Source organism: Lissotriton helveticus, chromosome 3_2 (assembly GCF_964261635.1).
Source record: "Lissotriton helveticus chromosome 3_2, aLisHel1.1, whole genome shotgun sequence".
Lineage (NCBI taxonomy): Eukaryota > Metazoa > Chordata > Amphibia > Caudata > Salamandridae > Lissotriton > Lissotriton helveticus.
In genome coordinates, this window is record NC_136062.1 from 74,068,816 (window position 1) to 74,090,650 (window position 21,835).

The following is a 21,835-nucleotide window of genomic DNA, read 5'->3' on the forward strand; positions in this document are numbered from 1 at the left end:
GCAAAGGAGAACACAGAAACGTGAACAGTAAGCTTAGAAAAACCAAGCTAGGATAGAACAAAAAACTATCCAAACAGATTCCTCAAGGAGGCTTGGCCTACTTGAGCATCAGCCCTGGAATCAGATTCTAGGCAGTAGTGCCTCATAAAGGTATGAACTGATTTCCAGGTGGCAGCCTTGCAAATCTCTGACATTGGGACGTCATGTAAGAAAGCAACTGTGGCTGCTTTCCCCCTAGTGGAATGTGCCTTAGGAGGTAAGGGTAAAGGCTTTTTCGCCAGCTGGTAAGCTAAGGTAATGCAGGACACAATCCATCTCGAAATGGATCTCTTAGCGGCTGGGAAGCCTGTTCTCATGGCGCCATAATTGACAAATAATTGATCTGTCTTCCTAATGCCCTTGGTACTTTCCAGGTAGAACTTAAGCACCCTCCTAAGGTCTAAGGAATGAAGCGACCGCTCAGCCGGGGTCGCTGGATTAGGGAAAAAAGATGGCAGGGAAATGGACTGATTGATATGGAAATCAGACACCACCCTAGGGAGAAAAGAAGGATGCGCCCTCAAGACTACTCTGTTATGGTGGAAAACAGTGTAAGGCTCATTGGTACACAGTGCTTGGATCTCGCTTACTCTGCGCGCAGATGTAATGGCTACCAGAAAAGCGGCCTTCCAAGACAAATGCTGCAAGAAAGCTCTGTGTATTGGCTCAAAAGGAGGGCCCATCAACTTTGATAACACCAGGTTCAACTCCCACGGAGGAGAAGGGTTTTGAACAGGGGGATAGACTTTCTTCAACCCATGTAAGAAGACCTTGATCACCTGCATCTGAAAAAATGAGGGCTGACTAGGTGACTTCCTGTAAGCTGTAATGGCAGATAAATGCACTCTGATAGAAGCATACTTTAAACCAGATCTTGCTAAGTACACAAGGTAAGGGAGGATGACATCCTCCTGCCCCTTCGTAGGATCAAAGTGATGCTCTCTACACCACAGAAAAAACCTCTTCCACTTAAACGCATAAGACGTTCTTGTGGAGGGTCTCTTGGCTTCTTTTAAAATGTGCATGCAATCAGGAGGCAGTTTTAAATGTCCGTATTGCAGGACCTCAGGAGCCATGCTGTCAAGTTCAGTGAGGGAAGGTTGGGGTGAAGAATCCTCCCTCCCATCTTGGTCAGCAGGTCCGGCCTGCATGGTAGTCTCCTGTGTGGAAGTACCGACAGATGAAGAAGGTCCGGGTACCACCACTGCCATGGCCAGTCTGGAGCTATCAGAATTATGGTCATGCTGGATCTGACTAGCTTGGACACCACCTTTGGGATCAGGGGCAGAGGAGGAAAGGCGTATGCAAATGTCCCTGACCAGTCCATCAAAAGAGCATTCCCCCTTGTCCCTGGACAGTGGAATCTGGACGCGAAGGCGTGGCATTTCGTGTTTTCTTCGTCCGCGAATAAATCTATATCCGGACGACCCCAACGATGGAAAAGATCTGCCACCACCTCGTCGTGTAGCACCCAGTCTGGCTGATCTTCGAAGTGCCTGCTGAGTGGGTCTGCATTGACATTTAGCTCTCCCGGAAGATGCACCGCCACCACCGAGAGGTTCCGGGCGAGTAGCCAGTTCCAGATCGCTTGTGACTCCAGGGAGAGAGGACGCGACCGAGTCCCACCCTGCTTGTTCAGGTAGAACATGGTCTTCGTATTGTCGGTTTGGACCAGGACCGAATCGGACTCTATTGCTGGTAGGAAAGCCTTTAGAGCTAGACGGACTGCTCGTAGCTCCAGCATGTTTATGTGGTAGGTCCGTTTTTTTGCTGCCCACCGCCCTTGTATCTGAAGGCACCTCATGTGTGCCCCCCAGCCTTGCAGAGACGCGTCTGTCACCACCAATTGTGCTGGTAGCGGCTGATGAAAAGGGACTCCCACCATCAGATTCCGCTGCTGAGTCCACCATGAAAGGGAGGATCTCGCAGCCTGGGAGAGAGAGCTCTGATCCTCCCAGCGACCTGTTGACTGATCCCACTGGTCCTCTAGCGTCTGCTGCAAAGGACGCATCCTCAGCCTGGCATTGGGAATGAGAAAGATGCAGGAAGCCATTGATCCTAGCAGGGATACCACTTGCCGGACTGTCGGATTCTGCACTTGGAGCAGAAGCCTGCACCTCTGCTTCATGGAAGACAGTCTCTCCTCCGAAGGATACGCTCTTCCCACGCTTGTGTCCAGAACGGAGCCGAGGTAGCGGATAGACTAGGTGGGTTGCTGCACTGACTTCTCCATGTTGACATGCAGCCCGAGGTCGTGCAGCTGTCGCAGACAAAACTGGAAGTCGCTCCTCACTTGCAGTGGGGATGGACCTTTGAGCAGCCAGTCGTCCAGGTATGGATAGACGAAGAGACCTTTTCTGTGAAGAAAAGCTGCCACCACCGCCATGCATTTGGTGAAGACTCGAGGAGCCGACTTCAGCTCGAAGGGCAGGAACTTGTATTGATAATGTTTGTGGCCGACCACAAACCGCAGGTACTTCCGATGACGTTTTGCAATGGAGATGTGGAAGTACGCATCTTGGAGGTCCACCGAACACATCCAATTGCCTGCTTGCAGATGTGGACATATTTGGTGAAGGGCCAACATGCGAAACTTCGAAGATTATGACCTTGTTCAGAAGTCGAAGGTCCAGGATTGGTCGAAACTTGTCCTCCTGATCTTTTTTTGGGACAAGAAAATATCTGGAGTAAACTCCTTTTCCTCTTTGAGAGGGTGGAGCCTCCTCTGTTGCTTGCTTTTGGAGAATAGCTCTCACCTCTTTTCGAAGCAGCTTTAACTGATGAGGACGTGACTTCTTTGGTGGAATGTCCTTTGGCAGCGCACGGAAACGTAGCGTATATCCATTGCGTAGTATATTCAGCACCCAGCGATCTCCTGTGATGCTGGCCCACTCTGCTAGATGTTGAGAAGCACTTCCTCCCACTGGAGTGGGCAACGGAGGCGGAGGAAGCCACTGCTCATTGCTATGCAGCTACAGGTTAGCTTTTCAGTCTTTTTAGACTGTGTATTTGCAATACAGCCTGGGAGCTTTCTATGCTTTCAGGTTTTTTATGAGAATTTCTACTGCTTTCTGAGCATTAAAACAGTTTCTAAACAAACTTTGTGTTGTTTCTCATGTTTCTAATGCATGTTATTCATGTATGGTGGAAATTCTTTACAGCATGATTCAGCTCTAGTGTTTATTGGGCTGCAATTGCTTATTTTTATATATATGTGATAATATATATGTGGGGCACATATAATATGGTGTTTCCGAGGTCCCCCGCATGGGCAGGAATATTCTGCAGGAATATTCTATTGCTTATGACTATTGATGAGGTTCCCCTGAAAGAGAACTAACGCCTGCTCAGACCACTTCTTAACCTGTATATCCAATGGGAGTTGGATATTCAGGTTAAGACCCTATTGGCGTTAATGCCTGAATATCGCTGGATTTCCAGCGATATTCACGCATTGAGCCGCTATTGCCGGATATTTTATCGCATTTGAGATAAAAGTTGCTAATAGCACATTATCTCTGCGATAAAAGCCGGCGATGCGCGGCGATAAAAAAAATATATCGCTAAGCTCATTTAGAGATAAAAATCTCTAATTGTTGATAATATGCCCCAAAGTACGAGAAGGCAACATTTTCCAGCAGCAATTATGCCATGTATTGCAAAAATAAAAAAGGGGGGGAAACGTACTATACGTTCCCTAATGCTACCATACACGTGAAATGCATAATGCTTACCTTGTGCCGGCAAAACGCGGTCCTACTATGATAACAGGGTGATCCAACTGAGTTCCTCATTTTTAAACAGTTGTTTCTTTTTGTGATTGGAGTATTCTAATTGGGTACCTGAAGCATGTGATTACACGTACAAAACGTGCTGTGACATGACGTGGCATACCAAATGATAGATTCAGGAAAATGGAAACAGGGCTGCGCGTTTGTGTTCGATCAATCGGCTATTTCGTGAACCCCAAGCGCCATGTTCGTCTTACGTCTATGGCCATTGCCATAAGTGGTTTAATGAGCAATTATGTTAATACTGAGAAGCTGATATTGTTAAATGACTAAATCTTATATCATGTATAGTTCTCCTTAGTATAGTGTTCTTTTGTTATACCTGGGCGGCGGGATTTGGGTGGGTGGGGATGGAAGACATTTTGGAGCCAACGATGAAGGGAACCCCCTGTGTGTATTCCTTCCAGATATGGAAATAAAAGGACCTTGGCTTTATGGAATGGCGTTCCTCTCCTGAGCAGGATATCCTGGGAACTTGTACTCAGCCCCTCCTGAGCATTAAAGGGTAGCCCCAGGACTTTAGGCCACTCCCTTTCTGACCTCTACGGGCTGCCTGGCCTGCCATTAACAAATGCAGCTCACACCTAGGCCTGCCTGCCTGCCCTTTGTTACAATAGACAGTTTAGAACAAACCCACTCAGGGAATGAGTTAGGTCAGACAAAGTGTCCGCCCCAAACACCAATGGTACTGGGGATAAAAGTGCCATCTTCAAAATTTCTCATCAGAACACTTGTGGACCTGTTGAGGAGTCAGAAGAAGAACTGCCCTGCTGGCTGAAGAAGAATGACTAGACCTGATTGCCTTGTTCCCAGACTCCCCAGTTAGGACTCCAAGGGTCAGTTGGCTGGCCTCCTGTTTCAGTTACAGGGACACAACAAGCTTTCATACGCCTCTCCTGCAATTGACCTGCCTGAGTCTTTCTGCTGGCTGCTGCTGGAATGAATCCTGATACCAAAGCGGTACTCCACCAGGTCCTGAACCCTTGGGCAGAATCAGAGAGCAGTTTCTCCTGTTCCTAACTTACAACCTACCAGGCAAAATCCAGAGGTTTTTGGGGTCGTAAGGCTACTGTGATCACAATACTTGCACCACCTAATGATCATCTGTGAGGTCCGCCGACTCAAATCTCCAGTGATAACCTGCTCTTTGAGTCTGCTCCAATGACAAAAATCTGCGTCGACCACCAATCCGAAGCTCAAGCGGAAACCGCCTGTTTGTGCCCAACAGTGACAGATCACAATACCTGATCTTCTCCTGGCATCGACCACCATTGCAAAGCTCCATTTCAACACCCAACATCATCACATCAGCCAATAAACTACGCAAACTGAGGTTTTCAATTATGCCCTGAAGAGCATGGGCGCCATTTAAATAAGGCACCACACCATTGCATAAGGGGTGTGCCCTCCAGTGGCAGCTGGAATGCTCCACCAAGAGGAAGAGGGTGGGGGGTGAAAAACATGGCCATCGTTGGTTACTACTATCTTTGTCTCCTTGATCTTACAAGGTTGATTATGAAATTCTAAACCCTCTTAAGAACCTAACAACCATCTTTCAAACAACATAAAAAAAACAGTAAACGAGGAGTAACCTACTTATTTGCATGGACAATACCACTTCTTGAGTCCAAACTAAATTAGCTTAATGGAAGAAATTAAAATAAAAGATTCAATATCCTCAGTGGCACAACAATTAATGGCTTGAGTCATAAATTAACTTTAAGTAAAAATAAAAGTTGTAAATGTTTGGAATTCATGATTTGTTTTTAGAATGAGTAAAAGACAAAATCCTAATGATGGAGTTCTACGCTACTGTACTAATTAAAGAATTAACATGTACACTACATACAATTACTAATTTAAAAAAATAAGAAAAAACAGTATCAAAAAGTGACACATGTCTGATTTTAAAGACATGAAAGTTTGTCAGAAGTACATAATGACAATGGGAAGGAATAAGTAAACTGGATATCGATGGCTGAAGTGATTGATGGTTTATGTTTCTAATCAACAAAATATATCTTAAAGGCTAAAAGATCTCTTTCGAGGACCAAACTCTGTTCTTGATGTTAAACAAGAGCCTTAAAAACACTGGATATCATTTAAATAGAGCAATACAGACTGATTCAAAACATCAAAAGATATTGAAAACATAAAACACGGAAAAATGGCAGGGGCACAGTAAACCCAACTGGCATTTCACAAGACTCAAAATGCCCAAATGGAGTTTGGAAGGCAGTTTTCAACTCAATTATTTCCCCTATATATAAAAGATCATAACTACCTTACAAATTCAGTTTTGTGAAGGCTCATGCTTCTTGAATCCACTACAAGTATCCCTTAATGTGAAATTGAGAATATTGATCCTTGGTTGTAATCTGATTTAAATCTCTATGACGTATTCATGGTCAATGTTATTTATCTTTCTTTGGTACATAAAAAGGTGCCACAGCAGTTGAAAAGGATGGCACAATTGACCCATTTTGCAAAATGTCCTTGTAGTAAGTCTTCAGTATCATGTTTTCTTTAAATTTAAAGAAAAAATACGCCAAAGAGAACAATAGCACAACTTTGAATTGGTATGGTTTAAACATATTCTCTACTAGCAGCCCGTCCCGACGTTGTACGGGTATGAAATAGAATGTGTGTAATGTGTGTATCTGGCAAGGGCAATTTATTTTAAAATCTCGCGGTAGACAACATTTTTTGTTTCATTAGAATAGGGATGGAGAAAGCCCGGCTACAGCCCTGGTTGATGTTAGCAGGCGCGTGTAATGTCGTTGAATGAGAGAGTTATCAGCCGCGGGTAAATCCGTTTAATGAGAGAGTTGAGTGACAGTGAATGGGAGAGGCTGCAGTAATTGTCCCCGCAGACACGCTCATTTGCATGTTCCCCCGCTTGAGGTCCAGATGCAGGCCTGTTTGATGTTAGCAGGCGCGTGTTCCCCCGCTTGAGGCCCAGCTGCAGCCCTGGTTGATGTTATCAGGCGCGTGAAATTAGTGTACTGATCCGCCGCCTGAGCCCAGCTAGAGCCCTGGTTAATGGTAGCAGGTGCGTGTAATTTCGTTGAATGAGAGAGTTCAGTAACAGCGCGCAGGAGAGGCTGCAGTAACGTTACTTACCAGGCCTCCAGGTGAACACGTTTGTCACGCCCCCAGCACACGGCCACAGCAGATGATCTTCTGATTAATGAACGACCCACATGGCATGAAGGGCGGAACGTAGCACACGCCCCCAGCGTGCCCCTTGATGTGGCGCAATTGCGTTCACATGGCATGAAGGCCGGACACACGCCCCCAGCGTGTCATGCCCCCAGCATGCCCCTTGATGCTGCGCAGCAACATAATTGGCGCTTGTATGTACGACTCACATGGCATGAAGGGAGGACACACGCCCCCAGCACACGCCCACAGCCCATGATGTGATGGCCGTACCTCACGCCCCCAGCCAACGCCCACAGCACAACGCAGACACGCCCACAAGGGACTACTTTGCTGGCACAGTTCTTTTACCTTTTAAATGTATAGAGGAGTTGGCCTAACAGCTAAGGCGCTCGACCTCAGACCTGGGGATCTGGGTTGGAGTCTTGGTAACGACGCCAAACATCCTGTGATTCTGGGCAAATCACTTAATCTCCCTGTGCCTAACAAAAATGAATGTGTGTCCTCATGTAACGTAACTGGTGCTATGTAAAGCGCTCTGATACCTGATTCAGTGCGGGTCAAGTTCGCGCTATATAAAACCCTGCAAAAAAATATATATATGGCGGCCGTATGCATAGCCTTTGTCCTTCTGCTGCAACTGCCCTTGCCAACGCTCTATTGGGTGTTGTGATTGGTGCTGTGGTTACTGAGATTACCCGCCTCAAAGGTTTGGGCTCTCTCTTTATAATATTAGTATGGCTGAAGCGGAGTGACCAAACTTTGGGCTTACCAAAGACTAGAGAAAATTTCATTTTACTGTAGTACCACTGAAATAGGATTGGCCACCATTAAATTAGATGTGACATTTTTTATCTCATCAATAATAACTTGCAGAAGCTTAACAAAGATTACGTCAAAACAGTGATGGCAAAAATGTTGTTCTAGTTGAGCAGATGTCAATGGATTATACTTCTTTAACTGGGCTGGTAAAATTAAGTCCAGTATTCCTGCATGCTGAAAAAACAGGTGTGGGTACGCTGGGTCATTTGTGATCAGAAGGACAGAATATCCTATCGGACTTCAGCTCTACTCAACTTGTAATCAGAGCCTAAATGTATCCGCAACCCTTGGTACTTAAGGCACCTTTATCAGTCCGCACACCAGGAAGCCCTAACCCTCAAAAACACCATACCGCATATGCGTTTAACTCAACCTGGGGGTGTATTAATCAATCAATCAATCAAAATGTATATTTTGCCAGGTCGAAATTCCTGTTGAAAGCTGTACTACTGATTTTATCGGTGTTATCAGATTAAAGGCTTAAAATAGAGTCAACATTCAGATCAACATTTAAAACTCTTCAGTGATGCAGTGAGCATATCTTTATTGTATCTTTACCATGGCTGCAAAATAATCAGCAGGTCGTGGGCCTATGTTTTATACCTTTTCTTGCAGCCCAACATTCACATTATCTGTGCTGCCCTGCCCAAAGGGGGAAATACAGCACTGAAACATATTTATTAGGACTGGTCTGCTTTGGCTGCATTGGATGTCTGCTGTGCAGTGCAGCACTCATACAATGCATTAATGATTTTAGGGAAATTAACACGTTTACACTTAATTGAGTGTACTTTATGTACGCATTAGTTTGTGATTAAATGACTGATATGGCTATCTTAGTGAATCAAACTTTGTATCAAAACCTATGTGTGTGTTTGCAAATCTGCCCCAGTAATGCCCCCTTGATGTAATGACACATAAAGGGGTTTTGCCACTGTGAGATTGCCATCTTTACAGTGCAACACATCATTTGCATTGAATAGTAGACAGCATGCCAATTTGTGTCACCATGCATCACCCTAGCACTGGCACAAAGCCTCAGTTAATTTGCCACCTGATATTTATTCTCATCGAGCATGGATTTCCCCTTGGGGTGAGTCACAGATCTCGCCTGGTAGCAGATGATGTGTGGAGATGCCAACTTGCCTCAGGGCACCTCTGCAAGCAATTACAAATGCTACACGTGAGCAATTGGGGCAAAGGCGGATTTCACCAGCCCTACCTTCCAAATTGAATGAGGTTTTTTCTTTTTGTCTAAGTGATACATCTCTTGCCACAGGAGGGCTGAAACAGGTTATCCTGGCCTCTGGATTATTGGATGGTCTTGGAGTTTATTTCACTTGATAATTTTCAATGAGGTTTAGCTCAGGTACCTGCCCTCCTCCTCCTTTGCCTCTGTGTAGTCTGCTTTCCTCGTCAAGGCTCTTTTACAGGCCCAGCGCCTAGCTGCTTCACTGTAGCAGCGAGTAGCTGTGCTAGGAGCTCTGATGTGTGAGCTCCTAGTAATCTCCTTCACTTGGTGTCTTCCTCCAGCAGTACCATGTTGTCCTTGAGACTGGTTAAACTGCCTGCCTGCACTCTACAGGTTGTACAACCTCATGGCCACATGTAGGGCACATTTGTGTCTAGCAGGAGTCAGGGGTACCTCTCCAGTGGCACCCACCACTGGACCACACCATAGGCATACAAGGGAGGTTCTCAGCAAGTCCACCCTCTACTGTTCCCCAAAGAGAGTGGAGAGGTCAGTGCCACTGGCTCTGAAGACCAAAGTCCAACAGATTCTGTCGAAGCAGAGGCCTGTTGCCTCTCCAGGCAGGGGCTCATAAGCAAGCTGGTTCACCCTTCTTCCTCTGTAGTTCTCCTTTTGTACAGGTTTAAAAATGGAGTTAGAAAATTATAGAAGGTTGATGTCTCTCGCCAATCCAAAGATGCAACATCATCCCTCCACACCTGAATCCAACCCCTCCCCCTTGCACAGCATCCTTGGATTCCCCAAGTTAGCAGTCATAGGTCTCTTACAGCCTTTACCTCTACCCTTAACAGACACTTCAAACTAGTACCTTCCCTCAGAAACATCTAAAGGGAGCCCTTGCTGTGGTTGGCAGCCCCCTTTGTATCTGTAGGAAATTAGTGTGAGGCAATTGCCCCATGCATATTCCTCTCCCAGCCTATTCTTCTTCCAGGAGAAGGCTAACCCACTGAAAATGGGTCTATTGTTTGGGGGAGCCTTCGATCTATCTGCTCGTCACCAGAGTAATGTACTTGGCCCAGCAAGGTAATCAAAAGCCTAAACCACATTGTGTGCTGACTCAGTGACTCAATGGAGAACCCAAAGTACATGAAGAAGTGGAAATATGACCAAATGAATAGTGGAGACTTTTATGTTTCCTCTATGTCGAGCCAATGCAAAGTTACAATTTTGGTGCAATTTTCACTCACAGTATGCATACAGTAAAGCACTGCAGACTTGGTATGAAGCATTACAGACTCACAGCAATGGACTATAGATGAGGCTTGGTTGGCACACTTGGAGCTCACATAGTCCCAAAATCTCAGCTCCGCATAGCGCAGTTTTTTCCTACCCTCCCGGCGAGATTTCTCAATGGGGATGGTCGCCGATGGTTACGACCGCTCACGTTGAGAAACATTCTGTTTGCGTTGAGAAAGCTGACGGTGGAGTAGAAAATCTACTTTACAGCAGTAAAGAAGTAGTGCCTGATGCTGAAAATCAATGCGAACGGCGTGACCAAACGCACTCTGCCGCTTGCGGAGCCCTGCATAGCGTGGCGAAGTTTTACGCGGAACTCCTCGACCTCTGCCCAGGCCTACTATGGACTCACACTAAAGTTAAAAGAAAAATGGGGATATTTCTTTATGAATTTTCGAATAAATTAAAAGACCAACGCAGACCATAAACAATGTATCTAAGGTTTAATTTGTGACAGGATAAATGTGTGTAGATACCGGGCTGTGTTAAACAGCAGTTCCACTCATTCAGCCTGCACATATGTGCACTAGTGTTCATGTGCAACCAGCAAAGAGGCTTTTAGTTCAGCTGTGAAGTAGCGGACTTTATTTTGAAAGGTGATCGCTGGCAGTTAGCACTCAAAGTCATTTTACAGAAGCTTACTGTCAGAGAGATTCAATTAGTGAGACTCACTCACAGTAGAGGACCTAGAAATAGGTGGTCTGAAATAAAACAAAATCTAGGCAGGTTTAAGTGTACCAGGGGCTCTATTACATATAGGGTGCACTTTTCCTGTTTGCAGCACGGCGCACCTTTAAGCAGATGCGTCGGTGCAAACAGGAAAAGTGTGCACTATCGTGTAGAATGCACTGCCCTCAGGACAGCAGCAAACTTGTGCTGCCCCAGGGCAATGCATTCAAGAGAAATACAGACCAGCTGTTTATAAGCTGCTCTGTGTTTCTCTATGCAGGTGGAAAACCGCTCGAACTTTAAAGAGGGATTTGAGATCCTCTTTCATGTGGATGCAGTGAGTAGGATAAGATATATGTTTGTAAAGCGCTCGATTGCCGTGGCGTCTTGGCGCTAATGTATGTCAGCGGACAGAAAGTTGCATCATAGAACGGACAAGATGGAAGAGAAGAGTAGAGTTTTCAAATATTTCCTGCCGATTGGCTTGGAATCTCATGGCCGTTGGCAGTTTGTTCCATGATTTTGCTGCCGTCCTCCCCATCTTACCCGCCTGATCTTAGCAGTCTGAAGTAGACCCAAGTTTGCGGATCTAAGGGCACGTGAAGGGATATAAGGAAGGAACAGTTGTGAAACTTCATCGGCACCTCGACCGTAAAGTGCTTTGTGCACCAGGCACAACGCCTTAAATTCCACACGCTGTTGAATAGGAAGCCAGTGCAGCGATTTAATACCTGCTGAGGTTGAATGTCTTTTGGAGATATTCAAAAGCAATCTGGCTGCTGCATTCTGCAGAGACTGGAGCTTCCCCATCTGTGTCTTGTTTATGCCCAAAAAGAGGGCATTGCAATAATCTAATTTAGACAAGAAAAGACTCACCATCACTGTTTTTTGTAATTCCTGCGAAATAAACAGAAAAATCTACCTCAAGGTTTTTAAGAGGAAGAAACAGGACGAGGTAGGACTATTACCATCAAGGGGATGTTGGGGGGGTCCATAGAACCCCCTCCCTCCCTCAAAGGGATGCCATCAGGGAGTGCACTGACAGTGTACTACCTTTGATGTGGCGCAATGTGAGGGTGCCTCCTGACAGCTTCTTTGCTCATGGAAATGAGGGAATGCCCTCCTGAGAAAGTGCTGGCTCTATAAAGGCACCAGCGCTTTCAGTCCATACTAATATTATAAAGAGAGAGCCCAAACCTTTGAGGCGGGTAATCTCAGTAACCACAGCACCAATCACAACACCCAATACAGCGTTGGAAAGGGCAGTTGCAGCAGCAGGACATAGGCTAGGCAGATGGCCACCATATATTTTTTTTGTTTGCAGAGTTTTATATAGCGCGAACTTGACCCGAACTGAATCAGGTATCAGAGCGCTTTACATAGCACCAGTTACGTTACATGAGGACACACATTCATTTTTGTTAGTCACGGGGAGATTAAGTGATTTGCCCAGAATCACAGGATGTTTGGCGTCGTTACCAAGACTCAAACCCAGATCCCCAGGTCCGAGGTTGAGCGCCTTAGCCGTTAGGCTAACACCTCTATACATTTAAAAGGTAAAAGAACGGTGCCAGCAAAGTAGTCCCTTGTGGGCGTGTCTGCGTTGTGCTGTGGGCGTGGGCTGGGGGCGTGTGGTATGGCCATCACATCGTGGGCTGTGGGCGTGTGCTGGGGGCGTGACAAATGCTGGGAGCGTGTGTCTGCCCTTCATGCCATGTGAGTCATACATACAAGCGCCAATTACGTTGCTGCACAGCATCAAGGGGCACGCTGGGGGCGTGAGAAACGCTGGCGGCATGTGTCTGGCCTTCATGCCATGTGAACGCAATTGTGCGGCATCAAGGGGCACGCTGGGGGCGTGAGAAACGCTGGGGGCGTGTGCTACGTTCCGCCCTTCATGCCATGTGGGTCGTACATCAATCAGAAGATCGTCTGCTGTGGCCGTGTGCTGGGGGCGTGACAAACGCATTCACCTGGAGGCCTGGTAAGTAACGTTACTGCAGCCTCTCCTGCGCGCTGTTACTGAACTCTCTCATTCAACGAAATTACACGCGCCTGCTACCATCAACCAGGGCTCTAGCCGGGCTCAGGCGCCTGATAACATCAACCAGGGCTGTGGCTGGGCCTCAAGCGGGGGAACACGTGCCTGCTAACATCAAACAGGCCTGCATCTGGGCCTCAAGCGGGGGAACACGCAAATGAGCGTGTCTGCGGGTACAATTACTGCAGCCTATCCTACTCGCTGTCACTCAACTCTCTCATTAAACGGATTTACCCGCGGCTGATAACTCTCACATTCAACGACATTATACGCGCCTGCTAACATCAACCAGGGCTGCAGCTGGGCCTTCTCTGTCCCTATTGTCTCCCGCGAGATTTTAAAATAAGTTGCCCTTGCCAGATACACACATTACACACATTCTATTTCATACCCGGACAAGGTTGGGACGGGCTGCTAGTATTAAATAAAGGGATACACAAGCAACTGCAGCCCCTTGTGTAATACCAACGTGCCCCGGGGGCGAGCAAAGCAGACAAATATGCCTGTTGCGCCCAAGGACAAGTTCTGTAATACGGCCCCAGAATGCCCAGTGGGGCTTCCATGCGCTCTATACATTTCTATCGATCCTATTACTGTACTATTAAAAAGAAACTACATAAAAACACAAACATATGAATAACAATTACTGATGACACTTAAAATATCAAAAGTGATTGGATCTACAAGGAAGTGACATATTAGTGCGCTTCTTACCTTCTAGTATGACTTCATTGTGTCCATCACCTTTGTCACCCTTTTCTCCACGCTCGCCTTTTTCACCTTGTTTTCCTTCGGTTCCAGCAGGGCCCACATCACCAGGATCTCCTTTCTCCCCTTTTGGCCCCAATTCACCTTTTGACCCAGGTTCACCTAGAATTCAATGGTATCGCGTGTAAATACCTTCTGTCCATGAATAAAATAGTGTATGTACACATTTTTTTAATGATTTATTTAGCTCTCTCACTGTGTGCCATTTTACCTAATGCAATTGAAACCTCAGAATACTGCGGTAAGCCTGAAATAGGTTTTACTTTTACCCACAGCGTTTCTAAAATATCAGATTACAGTATTAATTGCAATCCATTCCAAAATGAGGATCAACATCCAGATTAAAAATTACAAAATTGTACTTGAAACTGTGAAAATCTTGATTTAGAAAGAAAATAAAGGATATTGTTAGGTGCTAAAATATAATATTCATTGATCCATTCCAGAAACTCTGATAGGTCTATCACAATTGATCTGCATTTTGTAGACGCAAAATGCACACCTAATCATGTATAATAGTGTGGCAATGTGTAAATTAGCAGAAGGGCACTTTAGTCCCAATTACGAGTTTGACACCTTAGACAATAATTAGGCTGGGAGGTTTTGGGTTTAAACCTATAATAACTGATAAAACCCCACTGAAAGAGAAATAACCCTCACCAGTGAAAACATATAAACACTGAAAAAACACCTGCACAACCACAAACTAAATGCCATTCAAAGAAAGGAAAAAGAGTGAAAGAGTCATTTTTTTTCTTCCTGAAGAGGCCAATACAATGTAACTTTGTTATACAAGCTAGCAGTAAGAAAGACTGGCTAACATTATTCTGCTTGAGTTTTGATGTTTAGGGATGCCACTAAAATATTGTTTCTTCTTCCTTTTGTTTGTTTCAGTTTTTGTGGTCTTTGGTCTAAAGAGGCAGGGTTTAGAAGCATGTTTTAAGTCTCGTTTAATTAATTTATAAACTTGAGCATCAGGAAATATCAAAATCATATTTGATATTTTGGTTGCGTTTGATTCTTTCACTGATCGGTAAAATGTCTGGTTTCATAAGAATCTTTCCTAATATGTGTCATCACATTTACCCACAGAGAATGGGTAAAAACCCTTAATACATCAGCCCACAGTTTCTAGTGGGTCAGTATTGACAATAGGAGAATTGCCAACACCTCAGGCGTTAAAAATTCAACGTAAGGTATAGTGACAAGTATATGTATAAAGAGCGCTATCACCAACCATCTGGGATAGTGGTGAAAACATGACACTAGACTTTTGGAAAACATGGAACGCAGTGTCACTTGGAATGCTATTCAAAAAAAGGTTCTTTCCAAATTCAACAAAGATTGGAGTGATATTGTTTGTATTTCCAGTGATTCAGCTACGTATATGAAAAAGTTGTGTGATGACCTGCCAAAATTGATACCCAAGCTGAACTAATTCCCTGTAGGAGATCCTTGCCACTTGTTAGATGGTATGCTCAAAGCATCTTTACATTCTTCAGAGTTAATGAGGGATGCTGTTTACTTTTTAGTCCATTCTGGAACACTGTTTTCTTATGCACAGGAACTAAAACGCAAATATTTATAATTTCTTGCTTTGTGTGGCATCAAAGAGTCATCCCAACTGTGTAATTTAGCTGAATGTTCTCAGTTCAAGGGGCTATGAATGGTATATTATCCCTGTGGCAACTGTTTACAGAATTCTGGCTGAGTGATCAAGTCAAAGGCAAGAAATGTGAGGATCTTTGGTCGCATATTGATAGTGATGTAAAATAAAGTACACTCTACTGCATTATTAGATTTTTACAGGAAAACATAACTGCTATAGTGGACATGATAAAAAAAACTAGAGTCTGAAAAAACCCTTGTCTGCCAAGTGTTCAGCATAATTGGTGTGGATGTGAAACATCTTCTAGAGAGTAGGCTGTGCGGCACCTTTAGTGACTTTGGCACTGCAACATGTTCCATGTTAGAGTGCTTGCCACTTGGTAAGCAAGGCAATGTTGAAGAGCAATTCAGGAACATTTATTTTACAATGTATGAGAAGTGGCTTGCAATGATGCATAGAAATGTCCCTTCACCACCAATGGCATTTGAAGTCAATGACATCTAACTATGGTACTCTGTACAAGTTCTAGATCCCTTCAGTAAAGGGGACAAGCACCAGCTAAATGCAAATGTTGCAGAACCTGCCATGAGAATCGAAATGTTCAAGTGCACCAGTATTGGCATGGAAAGCTATGTCAGTGACCAGAGTTAACAAATTGTGTACTGGCTGTTTTGGCGCTGCCCATCTCAAGTGCCAATGTTGAGAGGGCCTTTTCACAGAAGTTTACATGGGAAGGAAATAGCGACCACACATGACCAAAGACTCACTGAAGAAGTATTGTATGGTGTACTACAATAAGTTTAATTTGCAAAAATCTATTTGGACCTCATATACACTAAACGTACACTGTCTATATACCATGTTCTATCAGTGCTGAATGCAAGCAATAATAAAATCAAAACGTTCCATAAACACCGGAAAAACACTTTTTTTGCTGTATTTAGTGGCGCGCAAATATGTAACCACTGACAACAACTGTTTTTTAAGGTATTGAAATCTCTGAAAAAACCCACCAGAATTTACCAAAAATAGAAACTGAAAACAGGAAAGCCTAAAATAATATACCAATAGTGGATGTAATTATCCATTCTCGGGAGAGCATGTGCACTGTTTGCTGCCACAGATTGATTCAGATCGGATCTGCTACAAATCGAGCTAGCAAAATACCCAAAATACCCAAAATTTAATTGTTGGCCTGATTAAGGGTCATCCAAATCAATCTGAATCAACTCATATTGCAAATCATCTGGGCAAGCTGGCAGATACCTGCCTGAGGCTACTTCTCAGGATGGATGATTCAAGTATATTATGCTCAAGTGCACTTGGATTTGTGATATACTGATTAGCAAAGGAGTACTGTGTTGCATTACGTTGGATGGAAATAGGTATTTCGTTCTTGCTAATGTACATTTCAGAATGGGCCGTTTCTCATGATCTTTCACCCTTGCTTTGTCCCTGCCGTGCCTAACCCTTAATTTGTTATCTGATCCTTTAGTTGATGCCTTTCAAGTAGTATACTCTGTTGCACTATTGTAACATTCTTGAATATGTTTAGGCACACACAATACCCCTTTTTAATCAGCCAGGTAAAAAACGATCTAATGCCAATTAAATAAATTTCAGCTGTTTTACACAGCCATCCCATTCCTGCTGAGCTGCTGATATATTGTAGATTGTATAAGCATTTTTTTACAGGCTAACTAACTTTAACTAGCATAGGAAAACGTCTACGTTAGTCATATCTTGGTATTAAAGAAATGAAACCACTGCATTGCCATTCTACATATCTATATAGCAAAAAGGCCAAAAATTAGTTGGCCATGTAAAGAGTGATGCAGTGTTACCTACAGTTAACATTTCAAAGAAGACATTGATTGAACATGGATGGAGAATGAAGCGTTTTCTCAGGCAAACAGCGACCAAAGGTTGAATAGGTATTTGTACCTCAAAGGTGATTTTGTAAGCAAGATTCTGAAGATTAAGTCCTAATGTAGTTAGGCATACATGGTACTCCGTCAAAAATATGGCAAAGTAGGGTGTCCACCACATGCCCAATCCAGCCGCTCTATTTTGAGTCGGTGGGCAATTTTAGTGGCAGTACCTTGGTGGCTTCGCCATTGTAAAACTTTCTCTGGACATCCAACAAAGTAGAGTAGTTAGAGTAATGGCATCAGACCACCCGGCTTTTTTGGAGCAGGTGGTCTGATGTCCTTTTTTTGATGCAGGTACTGAAAGAACATAACAAATAAAGACTATCGGTGTATGGGAGCCATTAGTTTCTTGGTTTTTCAAAACTTTGGAAGTTTGTTTCCAAAAAATAAAACAAAGTTTGCTGCACTCTCATTCATGCCATTATTCTTCACACTGTTTGCAGCCCCCTCGACCCCCCTGAGATATACTTTGTTACACTTGCTAGCTAGCTGCAATTTACATGCACTGCTGTGACACATGGTGCCTTTGCCTTGTAGGAAAACCTTTTTTATATAATCATAAGTTACTTCTGAAGAGTGCCTTGTAAACCCTCAGAGCAGGGTGCTAATATATATTAAAAAAAAGGCATACTACATATTGAGGTAGTGTGCTCTCATAGTGAAATAAAACCCAAAAGCTAGTTGTGATTGAAATCTTGATTCCCTATCCTGTTAGGAAAATGTGAGAAACAATGTTTCAATGTTATTTCCTAATTGTAGGAACATCGCCGTTTTCTTTTTACCCTGATCACTCCCATTTTTAGACTGATACTTGTGGTTACTGACTCTGAATGTGCCCTGGGCTCTGCTCACCAGACCCAGAGCCAGTTCTCGGTCCTTAAAACGTATATGGTAATTGGTGTAATTACAATTGGCTAAGACAACGTGCCTGTAAGTCCCTAATTTATGATAGAGCATGTAGGTTTAGAGACCACAATGGACTTAATGTCCTTAAGGGTGTATTGCTGTGGTGTCTGGTGTCATCTTAAAGCCAGCCGTGCCTTGCAGGCTGTTTTTAAAATAAAACTGTGTCCAAATTCAACTTTGGAATTAAAAGTACTTCCAAAGTCAAAACATTCCTGTTTATTACACATGTCGCCCCTAATGTCTGCCTTAGGTTCCCCATGGTTAGGGTGCCTTGTTATAAAAATCAGTGACATTATAAAATATGTTTTACATGCCCTATTGAGGAAAAAACAGCTAAAGCCATTTTTCTCCATTGTGGTGAGGCTAGCTCCATAGGCTAACATGGGAAGGCTTTATTTTATTTTATTTTTTTTTTTTTTTTTTAAAAACCTTTATTTGAGTATGCAATAAAATACAAGGATGGGCCTACAACCACACGGGCCAGCCGCTAAAGAGGAGAAAATACACAACATACACTTCCGTAGCGGTAACGATCAATCGTCAATGCAATACTCCATATAATATACAGAACAAAAACAGATTTTGTTTTATAAAAAAGAACAGACACACAAAAAAGGCGAAAGTGTATTACTGAAGGCCAGCTCAAAGGACGGGAGGGGACAGCAACAAAAATAGAATCAAAGCTGTAAGCTCCAAAGAGCCCGGATGGGGGGGGGGGACGGGGCACGAAGGAGAAAAAGAAGGGGGGGGGGGGAGCCGGAAAACCAGCACAACCCCTATATGCAAGGTTCCAAGAACGCTCGCCTAAGGAGACCGGGAAAGCTCAATGTCATCCACAAGGGGAGGAGTACAGATGGCACCACGATACTCATTCCATTGACCCCACACCCTAGTCCATGCCCTGGGTCTGCCCCTAGCCACGTAGACAGTCTTCTCACGGAACATAGACCAATCCATGTTGTCTTCCCATTTCGATAGTTCAGGGGGCTTGGAGGCCCCCCAAAGTTGAGCAATATCTCGCTTCGCAACCATATAACCCAAGGTGGCCCACCTAGTCTGGGCCACCGAGCAGTCAGTGGGCTCCCAAACATTCAAAAGACAACGACGAGGTTCCGGACCCAAGGACACCCCTGTCACCACAGCCATAACCTCAAGCACAGCCGTCCAGTAAGCAACCACCATCGGGCATTCCCAAAGAATATGTAGGAAAGTCGCACTCAAACCACATCCGCGCTTACACAACCCATCGGAAGAAAAACCCATCACAAGCAAACGAGGTCCCGTAACATACACCCGATGAAGGATCTTCAGTTGGACCAAACGGAGACGAGCCGGGATAGCCACCTCTTTAGGAGAAGAGAGGGCCGACTGCCAATCCTCGTCATCAAGCTCCAAACCATCACGAACCCACGCCTCCCGAAGTCGGACCAACAGATCAGTCCGATTATTAATCAGTTTCTTATAAATCAGGGAGATAGTGCTGTCAGGAAGATGTCCGTCAAGGACACGGTCTTCAAGGGGGGAAGAATCAGGCGGAATCTCACCAGGAGCAAATACAGCGGTCAAGGCGTGCCTAACCTGTAGGTATCGAAAGAATTCCCGACCACTCAAGCCATATTCAGCCTGGAGGGCCTGAAATGTTCGCACTGAGCCCTTGGAATACACATCTCCCACTTTAGAAATTCCAATCATGTCCCATCGATCGAAACCCTTGGTAGACCAAAGACCGCCCAGACGTTCGGAAGCATAAAGCGGCGTGGCTAACGTCAAGCGATCCTCCCAGCCCAGGCTCCGAATCGCGGCCCGCCACACCGCCAAAGCAATCGACGTAGGACCCACAAGATGGCGCCCAGCAGGGCGAGAGTAAAGCACTCTGTTAAAGTCACCTCCCGGAAGCTGAAGTCTATCCATCTCAAACGCCGGATTACTACCCGGCGAGAACATGATGTGGTTGATAGCGGACAAGTGTGAGGCCCAATAATACCTCTTAATATCGGGGAGAGCAATGCCACCGTCATACCAAGGAATGGAAAGCTTAGCAAGAGCAATACGCGGGCGTCCATCCCAGACAAGTTGTCTCTGAAGGGCCTCAATCTCCCGAAAATAGGACTGAGGGACAGGATCATAATAATTCTGGAGAGCGTAAAGAAACCGCGGTAACGACATCATCTTAAACAGGGCTGCCCGACCAAGGGGAGACAAGGGAAGCCTGCGCCAACGAGCAACGTCCAAACGCAGTCGAAGCAACGGAGGAAGGAGATTACGATCAAAGCGAAGAGACGAGTCCAGAGTAACGAAAACTCCCAAGTATTTGAAACCATCCCTGGCCACCTGAAGAGGGAGCCTGCTCGGTAATGGAGGCAAGACACCAGACAAAACATACACACAGGACTTGGTCCAATTGATTACGAGGCCCGAGTTAGCACCAAAGGACACAAGAACGTCAAATAAAACAGATAAAGACTTACGAGGGGAGGTAAGATACAAGGGGATATCGTCCGCATAGAGCGAGACTCGGTCCTCGAAGTCCGGGGCCCAGCGGATCCCTTTAAGGGACGGTTCCCAGCGGAGCCAGGCCGCCAACGGCTCAAGGGCGAGCGCAAACAGTAGCGGGGACAAGGGGCAACCCTGGCGGGTGCCCCTGCCCAGGGGGAAGGGAGCAGACACCCTACCATTCACAACAACCTGCGCCAAAGGTTCCGCATACAATAACTTAATCCAGCTAATAAACTCGCACCCGAAACCGAATTTCTCAAGAGTCGCCCATAAATAAGGCCACTCCACAGTATCAAAGGCCATGGGGGCATCCAAGGACGCCAAAATGGCCGGTTCAGTCAGTAGCCCCGCCCTCGCTATCACGCCGTGAAGACGACGTAGATTCAAAGCAGTGTTGCGATGCGGGATAAAACCAGATTGATCCGGATGAACTAAGTCCCCAAGAACCGATAGGAGTCGGGTCGCCAAAAGTTTCGCCAGAACCTTGGGTTCAACATTTAACAGGGAGATGGGTCTATATGAGGAACAAAGGTCGCGAGGTTTACCGTCTTTAGGGATGACGACTATCGTCGCCAAACGCTGATCATAGGGAAGGAGGTTACGCTCACGTGATTCCAAAAACATATCGCGGAGATATGGCGCCATTTTATCGGGTCGCAACTTGTACAACTCAACAGGCAAACCATTTGGACCCAACGCCTTGCCCGAACGGAGCGAACGAATGGCAGTAGCTATTTCATCAACCGTAAAGGGGGAGTCCAAAGCGATACGGTCCAAATCAGAGACACAGGGCAATGCAATATCACGCAAAAGGAGGCGAGAGTCAGCCACATCCCTCACAGACACAGGAGCATACACAACACGGAAATGTTCCGCAAAACGATCCACAATGGCGATCGGATCAATCACATTCTCACCACTCGCAGACTGAATCACAGGCACCACACGATTAGCTCTTTCTTTCTTGTCCAACCACGCCAGGGGTTTACCCGCCTTATCACCAACATCATACAATCTGCCTTGTTGCTCACGAAACATCACTTTTGCAGCGTCAGTAACTAGGGATTTATATGCAAACTGTTTTAGACCCAGGGCATGAAGTTTCTCAGGCGT

General features: G+C 45.2%; 1 protein-coding gene across 1 annotated transcript in view; it reads right to left on the reverse strand.

Moving 5' to 3' along the window:
- GLDN (gliomedin) overlaps window positions 1-21,835 on the reverse strand; it is a 600,890-nt gene that overhangs the window by 305,235 nt on the left and 273,820 nt on the right. The window contains exon 5 of the mRNA XM_078684820.1: window positions 13,727-13,882. Within this exon, the coding sequence (XP_078540946.1) occupies window positions 13,727-13,882 (156 nt within the window). The remainder of the gene's footprint in view (window positions 1-13,726; window positions 13,883-21,835) is intronic.